Source organism: Myotis yumanensis, unplaced genomic scaffold (genome assembly GCF_028538775.1).
Source record: "Myotis yumanensis isolate MYYU_CA2020_CCGP unplaced genomic scaffold, mMyoYum1.0.hap1 SCAF_11, whole genome shotgun sequence".
NCBI lineage: Eukaryota > Metazoa > Chordata > Mammalia > Chiroptera > Vespertilionidae > Myotis > Myotis yumanensis.
In genome coordinates, this window is record NW_027223762.1 from 43,098,238 (window position 1) to 43,115,443 (window position 17,206).

General features: G+C 34.2%; 1 protein-coding gene across 3 annotated transcripts in view; it reads right to left on the reverse strand.

Annotated features, from left to right (window-relative positions):
• Nucleotides 1–17,206, reverse strand: part of EXOC6B (exocyst complex component 6B) — a 494,441-nt gene that overhangs the window by 249,151 nt on the left and 228,084 nt on the right. For all 3 annotated transcript variants that reach the window (XM_070429462.1, XM_070429464.1, XM_070429463.1), the window contains 3 exons: nt 5,962–6,045; nt 5,577–5,623; nt 4,011–4,131 (listed from right to left, as the gene is read on the reverse strand). In XM_070429462.1, coding sequence (XP_070285563.1) covers nt 4,011–4,131; nt 5,577–5,623; nt 5,962–6,045 — 252 coding nt within the window. The remainder of the gene's footprint in view (nt 1–4,010; nt 4,132–5,576; nt 5,624–5,961; nt 6,046–17,206) is intronic.

Sequence of the window (17,206 nt, forward strand, 5' to 3'; positions counted from 1 at the left end):
AACTTTGTAGGTAATCTTAATTATGTATGACTATCTCTTATTAACCAAACTATAAAACTTTCTAACCTTGACACTTCCCATTATTACTGACATATTTGGACCTATTCCAGCCATTTTAAGCTTTCTATTTATAATTATTTCTTTTGTTTGTTTGTTGCCTTTCATGTTTTTCATTGGATCAATTATTTTTACATTATCTTATAGTGGTTATTAATAAGTTATATACTTTTTGTCCACTAGTTTACTTGAAATAATCTGGAGTTTTCACTGAAACTTTTTAAACATTAAGCCTCTCCTTTTGTATGGATTCTTAACAGCATTAAACTTTGCAAACAAATAATCAGTTATTTAGATTTTTCCATGAGTTTTACTCTCTTTTTAACATATTATATTTAATCCTATCTCATCTTATATTTTGGATTTCTTTTTCATTTTACATTCCTTATTGTAGAATACCAATAAGATAGGATAGGTTCCATGTAAACTTTGAATCCTGATATGTATGAAAATGCTTTTCTCTTGCCCTCAAATTAAAATATAAAATTTGAGATGTAAAAAAAAATTGCCTGCTGTCATTTACCCTGCTTGATACAAGATGCATTCTTTCAACTTTAATAATATAGTATTTCTTCACTGCAGGGAAATTTCCTTCTTTTATTTCTTTAATTATTAAAGTCCCCTCCATTGTGACTGTCCCTTTTTAAAAAATAGCTAATAGATACAACCAAAACTCTACTTCAATTATCTATGTTTTTCAACATTCATATTTTCCATCTCCATCTTGGGTAGGCCCAACAGGATGTCTAAATTCTAAGTTCAAATTGTCTGAACTAACAAGTGAGTACAGGCTCTGTGTAAGTGGATGGGGCAGATGAATCACTGTGTTCAAAAAGCAGTACCAGAGCACTTCCATCGTGCTATTTTCTCTTTATTTAGATGGTAAGGTTGGCCAAAGGAATTGGATAAGCAGCTGGCTGACCAAAGGTTTTAGAAAGCAAACCTCTAAATAATTTCACTTATGATTTATCCTAGGCCCATTCCTGCTTATTGTATTGGTTTGACTCTGAGTTTTATGTGTTCCTACATTCCACTTGGAAGAATGTCTCCTACTTTGACAATAACCCTACCATGCATAATATACTTTTTATTCTCGGGTTCAGTCATTATTCTGATTCCATCTATTTTCTACGTTCAAAGAAATTTTTTGAAATTTCTAGCCTATAGATGATACTTTGTAGAGTTTCTCTTTTTGGGTTGTCCTCCCAACCCCTGCCATTTATTTCCATGAGAGCTTGGTTAGGAGATCTGGAAGACACACATGCTTAGTATACCCTTTGACTAAAAAAAAAAAAAAAAAAAAAATATGTGTGTGACAGGAAATAGGTTTGGATGTGGGTGTAGGTGTGTATAAAATGACTATCACAGTACACAATCTTGACTACTAAGAAGAAAAAATGATCAATATTTTATATCTATAAAAATAAGTGTTTTGAGCCACAAAGAATTATGCTATTGCATAATTTTGAATCTTAAAAAAATACTGAAAATACTTTTCAGTATTATCAGATGATCTGTTTATCATACTAACAGTCATATTAGCAATTATATTAGCATATCTAATATTAAACCATTCCTGATATGAACTTCTTTGTGTAAGCATGTTACTCTTTTAATATATTGCTAAATTTGAATTCTAAGTGAGACAGATTGTATAAGACCTTTATTATTTTGAAATCAGCATGAGACTATTACACACATTAGTACCTGAAATGTTATATTTTTTGAGATGTTTCCAAATTATACAATGACTAATAATTCAATTGAAAAAGGAAAAAAGCAGTTTTAAATAGTGACATAGAAAGTTACATATCTATATATATGTGATTTCTGATAAACAAAAAACATAATCACTCAGATATAGAGTTTGTTTTGAGATTGGTTTTGATGTTTGGGTCATTCTTATTTTGCTTGGCTTGCTGGATAATATAAACCATAAACAGTGTCATGAAATAGAATTAGCATGTGTGGCGTCAACTACTTTGTCTCAGAAAGGATAAAATGGTTCAGTGAATAAATGAGGATGATGCTAACTTATTTTTTAACAACTCTCTTGAGATACAATTCCCATACCACACAAGTCTCCTAAAGTACATAATTCATTGGTTATTAGTTTTTTGTATGTTCACAGATATGTATAAACATAAATAAAGTCAATTTTAGAATATTTTCTTCACCTCAAAAAAAAAAAGAACAAAAAATCCCGTGCCCTTTAAGCCATCACGTCCTTAACTCCTCTTACCCATGCCCAGCCCTAAACCACTACTAATTTACTTTCTCCCTCTGTAGATTGATGCTGAGCTATTGGGGAAGAGGGGCACTTTGTCATTTATTCTTCAATTCAAAAGAATATACAGTCGATCTACAATGAGAAACTCCATTATGATTACTTTCTACACACATATATACTTTCATCAGCACACTTGGAAAGTGTCCTGTTCTTACAGACATCAAATGCAAGTGCATGATAAAGAGAGTACATTGTCCTGCTGAGAGAGTCTTATAAATTTATCATGTGGATTCATCAAATGTATCAGTCACATACAAAAAGTTAAGAACCACTGATCTACATTAAAAAAAAAAAATGCGCCCTGACCAGTTTGGCTCAGTGAGCGTTGGCCTGTGGACTGAAGAGTCCCAGGTTCGATTCCGGTCAAGGGCATGTACCTTGGTTGCGGGCACATCCCCAGTAGGAGGTGTGCAGGAGGCAGCTGATCGATGTTTCTCTCTCATCGATGTTTCTAACTCTCTATCCCTCTCCCTTCCTCTCTGTAAAAAATCAATAAAATATATTTAAAAAAAAAAAAAAAGAAAAAGAAAAACAGCTTTTCCCAGGAAAAAAATAAAATGGGTAAATCACTAAAATAAACAGATATAAAAAGAAACAAAATCAAGGATTTCCATAGAAGGACAGCAATACTAGTTAATAAAAATGATTGGGGGGAAAAAACCGTCCTCAAAATATTACCTGAATGCTGGTTGTGGGTTCAATTACTGGTTAGGGCACATACCTAGGTTACTGATCACTCCCTGGTTGGGAAGCGTGCAGGAGGCAATGGATCAATGGGTCAATGTTTCTCTCTTTCTCTCTGTCTCTCTCTTTTAAAAAAAAAAAAAATCAATAAACATAATCCTCAGGTGAGGATAAAATATGAAAAAACTATAAAGCACCAAAAATAGGACTTAGATGGGGAGCATATAAAATATTTTACCAAACCACATGAAAGCAGGTAAGAGAAAAATACATATATTCTTGGTGAAAAATACCAGAATTTGAAATATATCAATTATTTCCAATTAAATTTATAATAAGACTATAGTTCAAGTAGGGGGATAGAGGGGAGGCAAGAGGTGGAAAAAATGTGACAAAGTAATTCTCAAATTAATCTTGAAAAATAATAAGATAGCATATTTTAAAAGTAGGATTTTTAGAGAATACACATGTCCTATAAAAATTAAACTATATTATATCAAATGTAATGTAATCAATATGATGTATTGGTTTAAGACATTCAGAGAGAAGGAAAGGGAAAGGGAGAATCATAGAGCCTAAAAACAGACCTTAGTATACATATTATTATAAGGTTGGCTTCAAAATATGTTGGGAAAGAGTAGATGTTATGGACTGAATGTTATGTCCCCCAGTATGTCTATTTTTACAAATGGGGCCTTAGATAATTAAGATCAAATGAAATAAGGTGGGGCATTAATCTAATGGGATTGGTGTCCTTACAAAAGGGTAAGGAAACACTAGAATATACTGAGGAAAGACCATGTGAGGACATGCTGCCATTTGCAAACCAGGAAGAAAGTTCTCACCAAAAACCACAATGCTGGCACCCTGACCTCAGATTTCAAATGATACACACATAATTATTCTAAAACAGTGAAACACTGAAGAGCATATAGATAATAAGCTCGAAGTAAGCACCTCTCTTGGGCTTCTTACATACCGAGTGGGTACGGAGTGCGGCAATGGTTTTGGAAAGCGCCATTTCCCATAGTTCATCAATGTAGGCTCTATTTACTAAGCCCTGGGTCGTATGTAAAATATGATCTTCAACCACAAAAAAGCTAAGATTGGGGAAAAGAGAAAGCACAGTTGTCAGAAATTACAGTTTGCATACTATTTCATACTATTTCCAGGGTTTGACAAACATTAAGAACTGTCACTAAATTGTAAGTTAATAGTCATTTTTTTCTAAAAGAAAGCTGTCTGGTATCATAAATGAAATCAGATTTCTTGGACTTAGTATTATGCTCCTGATCTTGATATCCTCTTAACTACTTTTACAAAACTTGGAGTTATATTTTTGTTAAATGTTAACCATATTATCTAGCAATTTAAAAGGAAAGAAAATGTTTATAGGTAAAAGAGGATAATTTTTATTATCCCGATAAGTATATTTTAAAAAGTCAATAGGTTTTAAAAAGACAATAATAGGTAAAATACATATATTTTAAGAACCCAACAAAAAATATCAAAATAATTCCCCTTGTCCTTATATAGACTTTCTCAACAAAGTATTAAAAAGGTATCTTACAAAGGTCAAAAAAATTCATACTTATTTTTTAACATTCTGCTGAGGCTTTTACATTTTTATGCATTTAAAATGTATTTTCAGCTATCTTGCCTAAATATTCATACTAATTAAAATAATAATGTAGAACCACTGCTCTACATTAAAAAAAAAAATGCTTGAAAGAAATCTAAGTTTCCTAAAAGAAAAACAGCTTTTCCCAGGAAAAAAATAAAATGGGTAAATCACTGAAATAAACAGATATAAAAACAAACAAAATCAAGGATTTCCATAGAATTAAAATAATAATTCTTTAAATACAGAGTATTTATGATATATTTTAATCAAAACTATCAATTACATTGAAACAATCTTAGTCTTAAAAAATAAGTTTCACGGAACAATTCAATTTTTTTCCTTTTCTTTTAACTGCAAAGTCATATTCTGAATTAGAATAAGATGCCTACATTTGGGATGTTTATCTGGGGACTGCAATTCCATACTAGCACAGATACTCTAGATGAGGGTATAACCCACTGTGTGTTTTCATAAATATTGTTTTATTGGAACACAGCCATGCTCACTCATTTGAGTAGTGCCTATAGTTGCTCTTGCATTGCAACAGAGCTGAACAGTTGTGACAAAAAAAAAAAAAAAAAAAAATTACAGCATGGTAAGCCTAAAATATTTTACTATCTGGCCACTTTAGAAAAAGTTGGCCAACTTTTGCTGATTATTTGGTTCCCTCTTACCAAGCATGGAGAAACAAAACATCAAATATAATAATGTTTTTCTCCCTTTATCCATAAAAAGTCCTTTGCAACAATATAATGTTGAAACCAATAGGACATTCCTTTAATCAGAAAGTCAAGACTAAATAAATCTTGTCTTAAAAATGTTAAAAAATAATGAAAACTTGATTTATTTTTCCAAGTCTCACAAATAATATACATTCAACACACACATGTACACGATGCACACACAGATGCATATACCTACCCTACAATTTGATTAAAATACTTCCTGTAGCCATCTAAAGTTTCATGCTGCAACAAATTAAAAAAGAAAAAAGTTATTATTTATGCTTTGATACATTAAGACAGAGTTAATACCAGCTTTTTAATTTTTTAAGACTCAGTTCCCAAAACTATAAGAAAAATATAACAGTACCTACTTTAGAGGGTTACAGTGAGAACAAAATGAGACTTAGAACAATGCCTGACACATGGTAACCAATAGATGTTAGAGTTGCTATTTTCTTACATTCATCAAAAGTGGTCTCAAACTAACAGATAAAAAAAAAATTTCGCTAAGCACATATGCAAAACAATTAAAAGATACCAGAAAAGTAAAAAGGTGAGGAAAATAAAGGTGGGGATCCTACCATGTTAGATGGAGGCTGGAGCACCAAACGGGCCTGTTTTCGCCTCTGTTTTCGGTAATAGTTCTCAAATGTTTCCCGGGCACCCTGTAAATAAATGAAAGGAAATGAATCGACACAACAGGACCAATTATTCTAGTATTTTATGAGAAAAGAGAAGGTCCCAGGGTCTGGAACTGAGGCATCCCCACCTTTCTGAAAATATGCTATTTTAACAATTATAGTAATCATAGAAAAAATAAAAATAACTATTACCATTTGTTGAACCTTACTTACAAATCCTGTAGGGAAGGATATAAAAGATTTTAAGAGGAAACCACCAGAAATCAACCTCAAGAACACCAAAGCTGGTTTCTGAATCAACTATCACAGATTCACAAGAATAAAGACGAACCAACATTCTCATAGGTTAGCAGTTGAGAAAATGTTCCTTAAAAAACCTTACAGAACATTCCTGAAGAAAAAATGTCTAGAATAAAACTGAATCATGAGCAAAGGGCCAAAGAGAGGCAGGAAAAAGGTAGGAACTGAGGACAGTAAATTAGTCTTCCTAGATAGAATATACTCTAGCACAGAATTGACACAAAAGGGAAGGGAAGGGGGAAAGCCCTGGAAATTCTTGGTGCATAGTTTCCCCTTTTCATTTATAATTCTAGGCTTACCTGTAGGTGCTAAAGGAACAAAGGCTGCCTCAAGAGCTCTGGAACTGGATTATATTGAATAGTGTCCTCTCAAAATGCATGTCCTTCCCTGGATCTCTCAATGTGATCATTTTAGAAACAAGGTCATCCTTGATGCAATTAGTTAAATTAATATGCAGCCAGACTAAAGCAGGGTGGCCCTTAATTCAATGTAACTGGTGTTCTCAAAAGAAAGGAGAAAAGACACAGAGAAGAGACAAATAGAACATCATGTGGTGACACGGACTAAGACTGGGGTAGTGCGGCCACAAGCCAAGGAACACCAAGGAGTGACAGCCACCGCCAGAAGCTAGGAAGATGCAAGGAAGGATTCTATCCAGGGTCTGAGAGGGTGGGTGATCTTTTGACACCTTGATTTTGGATTTCTAGTCTCCCAGACTATGACAGAACAAATGTCTGTTGTTTTAAGCTACATAGTTTGTAGCAGTTTGCCACAGCAGCCCAAGAAAACTAATATAAGTTCATAGCTTTTAAAACATGATGCTCCCTTATAATTAAACTTTACTTTTAATCCAAGACTTCTCTAAATAAACAAGAGTGGAAACGGAGAGACAGCATAGCACACTGGTTAAAGTGATGATTTCGGAACCGGACGATTTCATTCAGACCGTGACTCTGCCCCTTAGTAGCTCTACAACTCACAGGACTAGCTATATAACTCCCCTTTCAGTAATGTAACTTCCACTATTTAACCACTTAGCTTTCACAAATAGATGTAACATGGTTTTCTCATTTGTAAAGATGCCAACCACACAGAGTTGTTATGAAGATTTAGAAGAGTTACAAAGCTTTTAGAACAGTGTCTGATAAATAATAACCCCTATGCAAGTGTCTGTTTAAAAATTAAATAAGATAAATCAGTGAAGAAAGTGAAAGCCCTGCCCATGTGAGAAAGTATAAACATCCTGCAATACGAAGCTCAGTTTCCTTCGCGTCCCCAGAAGTCTGAAGAATTTCACCCAACATGACTTCTTTGAATTTGATTTAAGGTGCTAGAGCATGCAAACACAATAGTGTAGCTTAGGGGTTACCAAATGTTTTCTGTAAAGGGCAGGATAGTAAGTATGTTTAGGCTTGGTTACCATACAGTCTTTGTTGCAACTATTTAACGCTCCCGTTACAGAGCAAACACAACCATAGACAACACATAAATCAGTGTGGTTGGGTTCCAATAAACCATATTTGTGGAAACTGAAATTAGAATTTCACATAATTTCCACCTGTCATAAAATATCATTCTTCTTTTGATTTTTTTTACTATTTAAAAATATAAACATTTTCGTTCACAGGTCATACAGAAACAGGCAGGAGGCAGGAATTGGCCCATGGGTCATGATTTGTTGAACCCTGGTGTAACTTAAAAACACAGGTTTTAAAAAATGCTGAAGTGATAATAACTGTACACACCTGAGTTTTTCTGCCTATAAAATCAAATCAAACACTAAGACAGCTATTTTAAGGCTTTCTTAGTCCATACGTTAATGAGGTAGCAAATGATTCCATTTAAAAACTAAGAAGTGGAAACTGCCTGTTGGTTTGTTAAAGTTATTCCCCACTTGTCACCATTTCACAGCATAGTGGTATTATTAAATGTCAATTACATTTTGTACACACTGAAGGGCTTTTCATTTTAAGGTTAACAGTCCTAAAGGCCCTTTATTATTCTGGTGTGATGTTACATATTCAACATGCTTAGGAGCCAAGATACACTTAGCTGAGAATTTAGGGAAAGCCTTCTCTTTAATTAGACCATAGTATACTAATTTAATTATTTTTTATAAATGATAGAAAATACACAAGATGAAATTCTATACAAAAACCAAATCATGGTCCTCTACTTAATTCTAAACTAGATACAATTTTGCCTTTCAAATAATCACTCAATAGAATAAAAACATAAGAAAAGACCAACTTATCTAATTTACAAAAATGAGTTAGATTTTCCCTAATGGCTGCTAAAAAACATTCACCTCTGATTATTCTATTTCCTCTGCCAATTTTGTCAAGGCGGTGCTTACAGGTGGAATTTGAGAAGCAGATGTCTGAGCGGTGCAGCTGAGTAACTGATGAAGTGCCTGCCTACTCACAAACATGTCAAATGTGAACAGTAGAGATTTCCACTTCAGCTTCAAACTCCTTCAATCACTAATATTTTTTAAAAGCTATTAAAGGCATAAGCAAAATAGAAACAAAACAACAGACAGGCAAGTAAAAAGATGTTTGTTTGTTTTTTCATTTTATATCATTGTGTCATTAGTGTTACAGTGTTCAAAAGGCTTTGTAATAATTCATACATACAATATCACAGAAAAACAAGTCACTTATCTATGAAGTGCCATATTACCATGTGATAGTCACTGAGCATTGCCTCTACCTTCACAGAATTTATAGTCTATGGTGGAAGACTAACAATTAAGCAAGCAATTATATTAAAATAAACTACAAAACCCTATGGATTATATGGAGTGAGTGAGTGTGTGAGTGTGTGTGTGTGTGTGAGTGTGTGTGCGTGTGTGTGTGTGTGTGTGTGTATACTGAGTAGAAGGAATGTCAGAGAAGGCTTGCCAGAAAAAAAATGACATTTATACTCATAATTAAAGAATAAGTCAGAAGAATAAAAAAGGGGGAGAAGGAATGTTCCTTATAGAGACACAGGGGGTCAGAGAAAAGAGGCATCACACATCCCATGGACTGAAAGTTATTTCTGGCTGGAACTCGGGGGTTACATGAGAGGGATGACGTTAAGATACTTGGACTTGAACTGTAAAGGCTTAAGAGTTTTTGACACCTGGAAGTTTAATGTAATGCATAGAATAAAGAAAGGGGAAATTAGATACAAAAAGATCAGTCAGAATCTGACATATATTTAGGAGGTACAAGCCAATGATTGATTGGATACAGGAAGGAAAGAAGGCTGTGAGGTTTCTAACTGGGAACTAGTTTGACGGTGGTGTCATTTAGTAAGAAAGGAAAATACGAGAAAGAATATACAGTCAAATACTATTCGTGAATTCCATATTTGTAAATTTGTCTACTTGTTAACATTTATTTATAACCTCAAAATCCATTCTTGTGACTCTTTCATGGTCATTTAGGGGTGTATGCAGAGTAGTAAAAAATTTGAGTTGACTGATGCACATGTTCCTGGCTGAGGCTGAACAAAGCAATGCTCTGCCTTCTTATTTTTGTTTACATACTATATATAAACAACTATCCTTTTCATAGTCTATCTAGTGACACATTTTTTGAATTTGTGCTTCTTTTTTTAAAATTGAGATATAATTGCCATAGAACATTATATTAGTTTCAGGTGTAGAACATATTTGCCAATGATACATCTGATAAAGGGTTAATTTTCAAAATATATAAAGTACTCATACAACTCAACAAAAGGAAGACAAACAATCCTATCAAAAAATGGGCAGAGGAGCTAAACACACACTTCTCCAAAGAGGACATACAAATGGCCAAGAGGCATATGAAAAAATTCTCAACATCACTAAACATCAGAGAGATACAATTAAAACAACAATGCGGGACCATCTCACACCTGTCAGAATGGCTACCATCAATAAATCAACAAACGACAAGTGTTGGCGAGGATGTGGAGAAAAAGGAACCCTCGTGCACTGCTGGTGGGAATGCAGACTGGTGCAGCCACTGTGGAAAACAGTATGAAGTTTCCTCAAAAAATTAAAAATGGAACTCCCATTTGAGCCAGTGATGCCACTTCTAGTAATATATCCTAAGAAACCCAAAACACCAATCAGAAAAAATAGATGCACCCCTATGTTTATAGCAGTACAATAGCTAAGATTTGGAAACAGCCTAAGTGCCCATCAGCAGATGAGTGAATAAAATGCTGTGTACATTTACAAAATGAAATACTATTTAGCTATTTTAAAAAAGAAGGAACTCTTACCATTTGCAACAGCTTAGAGGAACCTGGAGAGTATTATACTAAGCAAAATAAGCCAGTCAGAGAAAGGTATCACTCATATGTGGAATCTAATGAACAAAATAAACTGATGAACAAAATAGATCCAAAGGCATAGAAGCATGAAACAGACTGACACATTTCAGAAGGAAGGCAGGATTGAGATGTGGGAGGGCAGAGATTAGCCTGGGAACTTATATGCAGAGCCCATAGACACAGACAATAGTCTGGTGAAGGCCTGGGAGGGGCGTGTGTGGGGTGGAGGGGGCCAATGAGGGGGGAGGGGGGGCAGAAACACAGAGGACATCTGTAGTACTATCAACAATAAAGATAAATTTAAAAAATAATAAGGCAAGATGTGCCTTATGGAGAAAACACATATTTTAGATAAGCTTCATTCAGGAATGGGTTATAATGCTGTTGACTATGAATTCAATATTAATGAATCAATAATATATATTGAATAATGCGTCTTTAAAGAGAAATACACATAAAACAAGGTTATGAATTGATTGGCTGATGAAAATGTTGTGATCAGAAGCTCACAGAAACATAACCCTCTATTTCCCTAGGTGCAATGGTTCAGTATTCATTAACTCAGTGTTTATAGTGACTTTATAGAACAGAACTACCATGAATAACAAGAACTGACTGTATCTGGGGATATTGATGATAATGTCCTCCTCTGTACTGGACATGTTTAGTTTGTGAGTTTCAAGTGCTAAGTGTTTGGGAGCAGGCGTAATTGGGTCTACAGCTCAGGGGAAAGAGCTAGGCTACCGATAATGGATTGCAGAATCATTAGCAGAGAGAGGGTAACTGAAGCCTAGGAAAAAATGAGATAATATAAGAAATATCTGTAGAATGAAAGTACAAAAGAACTTAACATAAGAATCCCAAGTGACACCAAAAAAAAAAAAAGCCTGCCTCTCTCCTATAATTAAAATATTGCTTTAAATGCCAACTACTTAGAGAAGATTTTTCTACCACTCAATTTAAACTGAAAAGTGATGCCTAGCACATAGCCCACTTTTAATTCATTGCGTAGCACATATCTCCATCTGATAATGCTGTTTTCTAATTTGTGCCATTTCATCTGGATGCAAGCTCCATGAAAACAAGTTTTTTATTTGTCTTATTTATTGTTGTGTTCCCAGCCCCTATGCCATGCCTGGCACATAAATGCCATTCAATATACATGTCTTTGAATAAATAATTAAAACTGTGAATAAGATATTAATCAATATTTTCTTTTAAGACTTCATTTTCATATTTATACGTTATCTGCTATTACAAAAATCATTTCTTTGTAATTATTCCTACTTATCTCATCCTGTTGGTTTTCTATATCCATAGGACCATTTTAATCTTTTAAAGAATTTTGTTCCTGTTTCATAGAAATTATGACTTCTTCACACCAAACAATTTTCTAAAATTTTCTTTTGATTCTTATAGAAAATGATTTTTAGAATCATGTTTCCTCTGAACTTTTTAGAATAATGTTCCCTGTCCCTTTTTATCCTGTATGATTTTTCAGATCTCAAATTTTGCTTTGTATTGTCTCATTTTCCCAATTGCTCTATTTTGAACAACAGAAGCACTTTCTGGACCACAGACTTGGTTTGCAGTTTGCCTTTGGCCCACTCACCGTTCATCTGGCTGTAGATCAAACATCCTTACGGAAGTAGCAATTTATAGCAGGATGATGTGCGCAGGTCCAAAGCTGTTTCAAAGACTATCCACAAACTGATTCTCGTGTCAAGCAAGCAATTGGCCTACTAGGTTCACGAAATATGGATAAACATTCTCCTACCACACAGATCTCATGTTAAACTCTCTGAACTTCTTAAAGTGAGTGAAAATTACAATTATATAGGATATTCTTATCTGTGCTCTTGTATAAGCACTATTAAGTATTCGCCAGCACAGAAGGAACTGGGCTGCCACCAAAGTTCCTATTTCCCACTCACCCCACAGTCTAGAAGCCTTCAAAAGGAGAATCCATGCATACAGGGGTGGACAACCAATGTATTCATCAATTCAGGATTGCATTTTCAGGCAAAAAGGCATACAGTGGAAAAGAGATAAAGTGTCCTCTGACTTTTTAAAGTTTGCTCTCTTTAGAGCAGCAAAACACACATCACTCTACTACTGGACTTTTCAATCCATTCAATCAGCTCTAAAATTAGAGCAAATCTTATTCAAATTCAGACAATGCAATGTTAATTATCATCCTCATTTATTGATGTTGTTGTAAGTTTCCAGACTTTAATGAATCTAAAGTATTTTAGTAAATTTTAAGAAAAACTTAGAAGCCAAGCAAGACTTTGTTTAATATTTTCTATGTTAAATGTGTACATCCCATCTGAAATTTAACCTAGATACTAGAGTTTACATTATAAAGAAATCTCTACAGCAAATTTTTGCCATTCATTTATAGAACAACTAAGAAAAACTAAGTGATCACAGATTATATCCTATTTTTACTTAATGTTAAAACAAGAGAAAGAAATATTCTCCAGGGAGTGTTAATCTCTTCTTCAACTTACTGGGTACTTTATCCTCTAAATTCATATCTGATCTAAGTATTATATCATTTTTAGTGATAAAGTTGGAGAAGGGTGCTAATAGTCAAATGCTCCAAAAGCCATTGACAATTCCCTAAGACTAATCATTAAATCCAGCACAGGATTTTTACCAGGAAATGACCCACTTATCAGGCTATGCCAGAAATTGTTTGGGATTTTTAAAATATTTTGCGTTTAGCTGTGTTTTCTATATTATCTATCTCTTTTTAAATTATTATTAATTACAAAATTATAATATGTGCCTTAGAAAAAAACAAATAAAGATCAGGCAAAAAGAGAAAATAAGTCATTCATAACCCCATCACCTGGAGATAATTACTGTTTTTGGTATACTCCCTTACAGACCTTTTCCTATTCTAAAAACAGATATTTCACATACATACACACATATAAATCGGATCATATTGTACATATTCTTCTCACTGACTTTTGCATGCAAAAATCTTTTCTCAAACAACATAATTGCATATGATCCACTTTTATTGCACAACATTGTTCCAACTCCTTTTCTTCAAACACATGCTATAAACCTTCTCACAAATGCTGGAACAAACAAGCTTTTAGAATAAATGTTTAAAAATAAAAACGTAAGTGACAACTTTAATTTCTTATGTGTCTAGACACTTGTCTGGATATAAACATAGGAAACACACACAGTATTGCCACTCAGTGTGGGCAAATGAAAGAGGATTATTTTGTTTATTTGTAAAAGCTCAAAAGTCAAATTTTAGCTACTAGAAATTACAAATGTGCACTAGTAATCAAATAAGTCAGGATCATGTGACCTTTCTCTTGAGGGAGGGTGTGGGAGGCCAGACGAAAGACCTTTCCATTGATTTGTCTTCATAAAAGGTAATAATAATGTGTACCATGCACAGGCACCCTAAACCTTTCATACGATTACTAAGCCCCATATGCCACCAAACATTAGAGGTATCTACATGCTAGTTTTGAAAAAGAGGGAAAAACTTATGTTTGGACAATGCTACTTCATATGGGCTATACAATAGGCAAAGAGGGACAAACCTATCCTCTTTCTTAAATATTTACTGTGCAATTATTTGGCTAAACAGTCCTTCATCTAGGGGGTCTCTCCAGGTAAAGATTGATATGGAGTCTACTGGAGAGTGGGCCAATTCCATCTAATCAATCATAATAACAGAAAAGTAACCCTTGGATTGAGAAGGAGCTAAAGACAAATACACAAAGAAACAAGGGAGTGACAATGAAAGAAGGGAAGCACATACCATTGTTCTTTCAGCTTTGCCTACAGGAAGCAATATTTCCATTTGGTCTTGGGCAAAGCCTATAATTTCACCACCCTGACTACAGCTGGAGAACTCCCTTTTAACTGTCCCGGCTTCCAAGTGAAGACAGGTTTATTCAGAGTTTTGGCGGAGGAGGGGGGGGGGCGGTATTTAAAGGGCCATTTTAATTTGCTTCCATGTGAAAAGGAGAGCACTGTTCATAGGGCCCCATAATGACATGCAGCGGGATATTACACTTCACCATATGGCTAATTTGCACTGCAGGTCTAAAGCAGGATTTTCTTTCATTAGAACTGCCCTAAAGATTAGACTACAGAAACATGTATAAAGAACAAACCCAAGATGCCCTCTATTGCTTAAACCTAGAAACATGTCATTCTCAGATGTAAAAGCCCATTCTTAGAGTTCCCATGCAAGGTCATTCAAGAGCCGTGATGGTAATATGTGTCGCAGCTCCCCTTCCCTATATCAGGGTTTTGAAAAGTATCTAAAATTCAAGAACCACAACACTGTCAAAACACCTCGAAAAAAAAAACACACACACAAAAACTAGGTATGCTCAATTCTTGATACCATTCAATTAGCCTACAAAATGAATCTACATAAATATCTGATCCTTTTTGAAAATAGCAAAGGCAATCTGACCTTCTAACAGAGTGCTGTCTATTTTTAAGATGGCCCTTATAACTTATGTTTGTCTTGGCATTTCCTCCTTCTGCCATATCCCCAGCCTGAGCCATAGAAAAGAACATCCCCTCCAGGAATGACAGAGTCTGTAGGAATTAAAAGAAAAGAAAAAAGAAAGAAATCTGATGTCTAATGATTATGGAGTAGTTGAGGCTGTGCTTTTGAAAAAAGTAAACATTATGATTAACAATCGTGGGCTTTGTAATTAGCTTCCCCCTTCCAAGAGAGAGTGTTAATTTATTAAATATTTTAACAAAGAGTCTTTTATTATCAAATTCAGTTTGGCTGGCTCCTTTCATAGCATTTCCAATTACAACCAATAAAGCTTTAATTGATGACTACTTTTTACAACCTTTGACCCAAGATGATAAACAGTTGTACCTTAGAAGCAAAAGGGTATACTTCAAAGGGAACAGTGTCTTAATCATGTTTAGCAAACCAAACTGCTTAAAATTACAACCTAGATACCTGGTTAGAACAAACACCTAGACTTCCTCTATGATTAAGGTAATTGATCAGAGAAAAATTTGGATTTCACTTTTAAGATAAATGTTCCTTTTGTTAGAGAAACCCTAACTTGAGTAATCTGCAAGTAACATGTACCTTAATGTGCCATTATTATATTATAATACAAATATAATAGATTTAATCCATTTGTGGATATTTAGCAAGAGAATGTTTTATTTTTCCATATTTTCCAGATTTATTGAAAATTAATTTATATATATAATTGCATAAGCTTAAGGGGTATAACATGATGGTCTTATTTACATACATTATGACATGATTACTCCAAATAGGTTCAGCTAATATCCATCTTCACAAGAGAATTTTAATATGTAACACAGCTTTTAGTACAAAATTATTAAAATGCATGTTATTTTTCTATTAAGGAAAAAGGCACTATGATTTGAATAACACACACCCCCATCCATCATTGTATAGGGTTGTCCCTTATAATACCAGAGAATCCAAGAATATGTGAGCAAAAAAGTACACCAAATTAATTGCCCAACAATGGGACACCAAAAATTCTTAAGGAGTTGGGTCTCTACACATGACAAGAAGGAAAATCATTCCTTTAATTAGGGTGGAACAATGAGGCTTTTTGAATTTTCTCCAAAGAACTATTACCAATGTTGATAGTTTTCCAAAGTTATTATTCATCTGCCCAGTTTCATACTTGCCAATTTTTAAGGGAAGTCTCTTCTAACCCACACCTGTCCATCTTTTAAACTCTTAAAGCACTTCACAATTTGAAAGTTTAAAATTTCCCCAAAAATCTCTTCATTTTTTTCACATGGCCAAAAGGAGTATGGCCTCTGAACAATTATCAAAGAGCTAGTAGGAAAATGTGGCATCTAAAAATGTACATACAAATAAAACCAGCATCTCACAGTTGTTCCACACAATCACTTCATGGAGATAAAGGCAATGATGTTACTAACAGTCCTCACAATGAAAAGCACTGGCTTCCCAGAAGGTACAGTATAGGATTTTATACCAAAAGACTCAGGGATATAGCTTTTAAGTAGTCACTTAAAAGCTATATCCCAAGCATATAAAGAAAACCAATGCCAGGAAAGCACAAAATCTGAGGTTCAGTAGAAGTACTACTTTTATAAACTGAAAGAGCTATACACATTATTTTTATGATACATAAATGTATGTAATGGCTGTTTTATTAAAGACACATGGCTGCTCCCTGCATTTCAAAATCAAATTTGCCACACATACCCCCCCAAAACAGCCCTTTATACAATTAAATGAGGATTGGGGAAATTCTGTATAAATAAATCTATGCTGTCCCCCCTCCCCTGCCCTCAGTTACAAATACTTTAAAGAAACAGAAAATTTAGAATCTAACAATAAAAATCTGTCATACTGAGCTTCAGATAGAAAAATAGGCATATTTTTCTAAAAACAGACAAAGTGGACAACAAACATTAGACCAACATTTGGTAAAAAATATATATCCTATCCAATAAAAGAGTAATATGCAAATTGTCCATCACTCCAACACACAAGATGGCCGCCCACATGTGGCCACAAGATGGCCGGCAGGGG